The following is a 6,000-nucleotide window of genomic DNA, read 5'->3' as shown; positions in this document are numbered from 1 at the left end:
TTTCCTTTTTTTTTTTTTTTGTAGAGACAGAGTTTCACTTTATTGCCCTTGGTAGAGTGCCGTGGCATCACACGGCTCACAGCAACCTCCAACTCCATGGCTTAGGCGATTCTCCTGCCTCAGCCTCCCGAGTAGCTGGGACTACAGGCGTCCGCCACAACGCCCGGCCATCTTTTTTTGTTGCAGTTTGGCCGGGGCTGGGTTTGAACCCGCCACCCTCGGCATATGGGGCCGGCGCCCTGCTCACTGAGCCACAGGCGCCGCCCTCTATTTCCTTTTTAAAGGGTTAAATTAAGAGAGCTAAATTCGGGTTTGGAACTGGGGTGCTTTCAGAGAGGCTTCATCTTACCTCTCCCAGTGACGTTACCTTAATTTCACCTGCTCTGTGGCACTGCTCTCACCTTCCTGGTTCTAACATTTGGAGAAATGGCCACTGGGCACAGACCAATGAGCGCGTTTCTTCCCGCAGCGGGGCGGGACATCGAGCCTTGGAATTCCGAGACCCGCCCCTCGTACGTGGCGTGCGTGCGTGGCGCTATCCGACGCGGCCCGATTCTCCAGCGCTTGGCGCCCCCTGCCGGTAGCGGCGCTTCAGTGCGACGGCGTAACCCGTGCGCCCGTCATGGAGTCGCAGAAAGAGGCGCGAACCCTCCCCGAGATGGCCGCGCGGCCGCCGGAGGCCTCAAGGTCTCAGATGCCGAACGAGGAAGAGCAGCAGGAGGACGGCATAGCGCCGGCTGCGGCTGCCCTGGACGCAGAGGCGGACGGCGCTGGTGCTGACGGGCTGTGGGAGCTGCCAGTGGAACCGGTGGAGCGGAGGCCCGAGTGCAGCCGCTGCAGGTGACCGAGGGGCCGGGGCCGGCGGGTAGCGTGTGCGGCCACCGGCGGCCTGTGGAGTAGCCTGCGGCGCCCCCTACCGGGGAGTCCGTGGCTCAGGCAGCTCCGAGCTCGGGGCGGTGGGGCGAGCGGACCTTGAAATCGCTCGGATGCTTCTTAGTCAGAAGCCGTTTTTTTCCCAGATTAGTGATTATTTAAGCTTACTTTCCGCAAGACGTTGAGCTTGTCATGGGACGAGCAAATATAGGTTCTGTTTCCAAGAAACTTCAGAGGGGAAGTAAGGCCTAATGACAGTAATACTTGTAATAGACTTTCATGCTTTAGTGGTGTGGTTATCTTACAATTAAAAAAATTACAATTTACAATTAAAAAAACCAAAACATAAAATGAAGTGGAGGAGAGACAAGCAAGGCAATTACTACACTTACTAACCTTGTATTCAGAATTTTGAATTCATTTAGAAGTATTTATTGATCGCCTGCTGTATGAAAAGCACTGTGCAAGGTCTGGGGAATGCAGCGATAAAGCTGACATAGTCCTCCCCCTGATTGGGGCACTTACAGTCTTAGGAGATAATTTATTAAACAAGCAAAACAACAGCTAACATTGATTGCACAATTGCCTGATGCTTTAAGTACTTTTTAAGGTTATCTCTGTGTGGCTGGTGTACTTCAGGCTTGTGAGATTTGCTTGCTCTGTTTATCTGATCTTATGCCCTTCAGATACGCCACTCTCTTTAGCTCCTGGGTGTACAGGATCATTTCTCCTGGTTACTAAAAGTCCCCATCTATCATCTCTCTCTCTCTGTTGCTCTTCACAGGTTTAATTACTAATAATTGCCTCCACTTCATCTCAGAATCACTTTGCAATTTGCTATCACATTCTACACTACCCTGAATTGGCTCTCACTACAGTCACTAGTAACTCCATGAGATGAAATCTAGTGGATCCTTTTCTGTTCACTTTGTGCTAGATCTTTTGGCAGCATTATATAGTTAATTACTAATTTCTTGAAACACTCCCTTTCTTTGATTTCCCTTTGATTCGTCTAACTTCTCTGTCTTAATCTCTTTTTCTTTTCTTTTCTTTTTTTTTTTTTTGAGACAGTCTTACTCTGTCACCGTTGGTAGAGTGCTGTGGCATTGTAGCTCACAGCAACCTCTAACTCTTGGGCTCAAGTGATCCTCTTGCCTTAGCCTCCAGAGTAGCTGCACCACCATGCCTGGCTAGTTTATTCTATTTTTTTTTTTTTTAATGGAGACTGAGGTCTCACTCTCCTTGCTCAGGGTGGTCTCAAACTCCTGAGCTCAAGCAATCCATCTGCCTTAGCCTTCCAGAATGCTAGCATTACAGCCATGATGCTGTAATGCTCCTTTGCCTGTTCCAACCTAACTCTCAAAAGTGAGCTTCTTCATATCTTGATTCTAAGATTCTAGGTTCTCTGCTCTTTGAACCCTAAACATTTTCCACTGATCCTATCAATTTTCATACTAAATTATCACCACTTTCTCTAATCCAGCCCTTTCTCCTGAGCACCAGACTTATGCATTCATTTATCAAGTGTTTATTTAGTGCTTTGATAATTACTGACAATACAGTGGAGTCTATGTGTGGGGTATTCATTCTCTTTTTGGATAAAAATTAAAGACCAGCAAACAAGCATCCAAATACATGATTACAAGCAGAGAAAAAAAGCAGTGAAGGAAAGGAATGGGATCTTATGATAGAAAATAGTTAGGTGGTGTCAGGAAAGATCTCTTGAGATTTGAAAGATGAGAAGAATTCAGCCAGGAGAAGTGTTCCAGGAAACGTGAGAGCAGGGCAGAACGTAGTTGAATGTCTTTACCATTAGAGTACTCGAAATATCTTATCTTGGACATTTTGACCTTTTCCTTTGGCTGGATTATAAGGCCTAAGAGGAAAGGATCTTGAATGTTAGGATGTTTTTATACCTTCTTATCTATACTGTATTTATATATTCTCAGTAAACCTTAGAGGAGGATGGAAAATTTGCGACCAGAAGTAAATGTGGGATTTGAACAGAGGGGTGTATAAATACAGTTTATCAAGTTGTACAAAAGGGTTTGGTGGTAACATTTAAAGATATTTGAAAGGGTTTCAATAAGATGCTGAAAGAAAAGTGTTCCAAATAAAAGTCCAAAGCTAAATTAGTGTGTTAGCTTTATCATGCAGTTTTTAGTCTATTCAGAATTATTAATTATAAATTCTATATATAGTTAAAAAATCAATGTCCTATTTTAGAACAGATTTATAAGCTTTTTAATTTTTTTTTTTTTTTTTTTGAAACGGGCTCCTTTGGAGTCAAGGGGCATGATCATAGCTCACTATAGCCTTGATCTCCTGGGTTCAAGTGATCTTTCCACCTCAGCCTCCCAAAAAGCTGGGACTACAGGTGCATGCCACCATGCTCACCTAATTTTTAAATTTTTTTATAGAAATGGGGTCTTGCTGTGTTGCTCAGGTTGGTTTGGAACTCCTGGTTTCAAGTGGTCTTCCTGCCTTGGCCTCCCAAAGTGCTGGAATTTCAGGTGTGAGCCTCTGCATCCAGCCTTGATCTATTTTGAATTTTTATTTGTTTTTTTATTTATTTTTTAGTTATTTTAATAATTGGGGCAAGATATAACATTTATACAGACCCCGTATTCCATATATCATACTAATTGCATAGAAAGCTATAGGAGACGTTGTTTACTCATTTATGCATATTCCTGTTCATTCATTTAAAAAATATAAGAGTGTGCTATGTGCTAGGTACTTTAGCATTTTGAATACAGTGGTAAAAAGATGCTGTTCCCATCATCCTGGAGTTCAAAGTAGTGTGCATTGATAAATAGAAAAGCAGTTACAGTCCAGTGTGTTGTGTGCCAAGATCAGAGAAGTACAGGTGCGTCCTGAAACACAGGGGAAGGGCACTCAATCTAGTTTAAGAGTAACAGCAAAGGCTCTGTGCTCGTAGCACAGTGGTCACAGCGCCAGCCACATACACTGAAGGTGGTGAGTTCGAACCCGGCCTGGGCTACAACCAAAAAATAGCCAGGCACTGTGGCAGATGCCTGTAGTCCTAGCTACTTGGAAGGCTGAGGCAAGAGACTCGCTTAACCCTAAGAGTTTGAGGTTGCTGTGACCTGTGACTTCAAAGCTCTCTACTGAAGATGACATAGTAAGACTCTGTCTCAAAAAAAAAAAAAAAAAGAGCAACAGCAAAGTCAGAATGAGATTTTAGAATTGAAAGGATAGTAGAAGAGAGATTTTGAATGTTCCTAACATAAAGAAAAGATAAATATTTAAGGTGATGGATATCTTAATTACCCTGATTTGGTTATATGAGTGTGTCAGATTATCACATATACCCTGAAAATATGTACATCTGATATTTATCAATAAAAATAAATTCATTTTAAAGAAGACTTTTAAAAAGAAGAATTGAATGGATAGGAGTTGGTTAGGAAAAGCTGGGAAGGGGCCGGAAGTGATGACATAAAAGGAAATAATTCAAACTAAAAAACAGCACCATGGAAAGAACATTGTCCTTTCACAGATGGGAACAACATTATCTATGGCTGGAAGGCAAAATTGAAGGATTAAAAAGGTAAAAGATGAGTCTGAGTCCCATCAAAATGGTCTTTTATGGGCCACTCAAGGAATTTGTATTTATCCTGAGGACTATGGGGAATCTTTGAAAGGTTTTTTTTTTTTTTTTTTTTTAAGTTCAAAATATTAAAGGGGTACAAATGTTTTGTTACATTTTTTATTGTTTTAGTCAGGGCTACATGTACAAGTGTGCCCATCATGTAAGTAGTTGTTCATTGTAACTGTTAGGTAGGTTTTTACTCTCCTCTTTCCCTTCTTCCCCCTTCCTGATATCTAACGATTTTTACTTCTTTCTGTGCCCAGGTGTGTCTATCAGTTCTGAATTTCAAAGTACATGTGGTGTTTGTTTTTCATTGTTGAGGTACTTCAGGAGAATCGCCTAAGCTCAGGAGTTGGAGGTTGCTGTGAGTTGTGTGATGCCACGGCACTCTACCGAGGGCAATAAAGTGAAACTCTGTGTCTACAAAAAAAAAAAAAAAAGATAATGGTTTCTAGTTATATCCAAATTGCTGCAAAAGATGTTAATTCATTCCTTTTTATAGCCAAGTAATACTCCATGGTATATATATACCACATTTTATTAATCCATTCATGAATTGATGTGCACTTGGGTTGATTTCACATCTTTGCAACTGTGAATTGTGCTGCAGTAAACATTTGAATACAAGTGTCTTTTTGATACAGTGACTTCTTTTCCTTTGGGTAGATGCCTAGCCATGGGATTGCTGGATTGAATGGTAAGTCTGTGTTCAGTTCTTAGAGAAATCTTCATGCTATTTTCCATAGAGCCTGCACTAATTTACAGCTCCACCAACAGTGGGTAAGTGTTCTTTTCTCTCAACATCCATACCAGCATCTTTTGTTCTTGGACTTTAAAATAAAAGCCATTCTAACAGGGGTAAAGTGATACCTCATTGTGGTTTTAATTTGTATTTTCTTGATGATTACTGACATTGAGGATTTTTTCATGTGTTTGTTGGTTATTTGGAAAAGCTTCAGTTCTTATCTTTTCTTTTTTTTGTAGAGACAGAGTCTTACTTTATTGCCCTTGGTAGAGTGCCGTAATGTCACACAGCTCACAGCAACCTCCAACTCCTGAGCTTAGGCGATTCTCTTGCCTCAGCCTCCTAAGTAGCTGGGACTACAGATGCCCGCCACAACCCCTGACTATTATTTTGTTGCAATTTGGCTGGGGCTGGGTTTGAACCTGCTACCCTCGGTATATGGGGCTGGCGCCCTACCCACTGAGCCACAGGTGCTGCCCTTCAGTTCTTATCTTTTGCCCACTTTTTTCTTTTTTTGTTGTTGTTGTTGCAGTTTGGCTGGGGCTGGGTTTGAACCTGCCACCTGCTGTATATGGGGCTGGCGCCCTACTCACTGAGCCACAGGCGCCGCCCATTTTGCCCATTTTTTAATGGAGTTGTTTGTTCTTGCTGATTTGTTTGAATGATCCTCCTCCTTTGGCCTCCCAAAGTGCTGGGATGTGTGTGCCACTGTGTCCAGCCTTGATCTGTTTTTTTTTGAGACAGAGTTTCACTTTGTCACCCCCTG

The 6,000-nt window shown here is 42.5% G+C and overlaps 1 protein-coding gene across 2 annotated transcripts in view; it reads left to right on the top strand.

Moving 5' to 3' along the window:
• Positions 1-609: 609 nt before the first annotated feature.
• The window catches only part of DTWD2 (DTW domain containing 2), a 124,418-nt gene continuing 119,027 nt past the window's right edge, over positions 610-6,000 (top strand). For both annotated transcript variants that reach the window (XM_053566718.1, XM_053566717.1), the window contains exon 1: positions 610-840. In XM_053566718.1, the coding sequence (XP_053422693.1) occupies positions 623-840 (218 nt within the window). In that variant the 5' untranslated portion in view covers positions 610-622. The remainder of the gene's footprint in view (positions 841-6,000) is intronic.

This window comes from Nycticebus coucang, chromosome 17 (genome assembly GCF_027406575.1).
Source record: "Nycticebus coucang isolate mNycCou1 chromosome 17, mNycCou1.pri, whole genome shotgun sequence".
NCBI lineage: Eukaryota > Metazoa > Chordata > Mammalia > Primates > Lorisidae > Nycticebus > Nycticebus coucang.
Note: the sequence above shows the minus strand (reverse complement) of the source record. Positions and strands in the feature narration are given on the sequence as shown.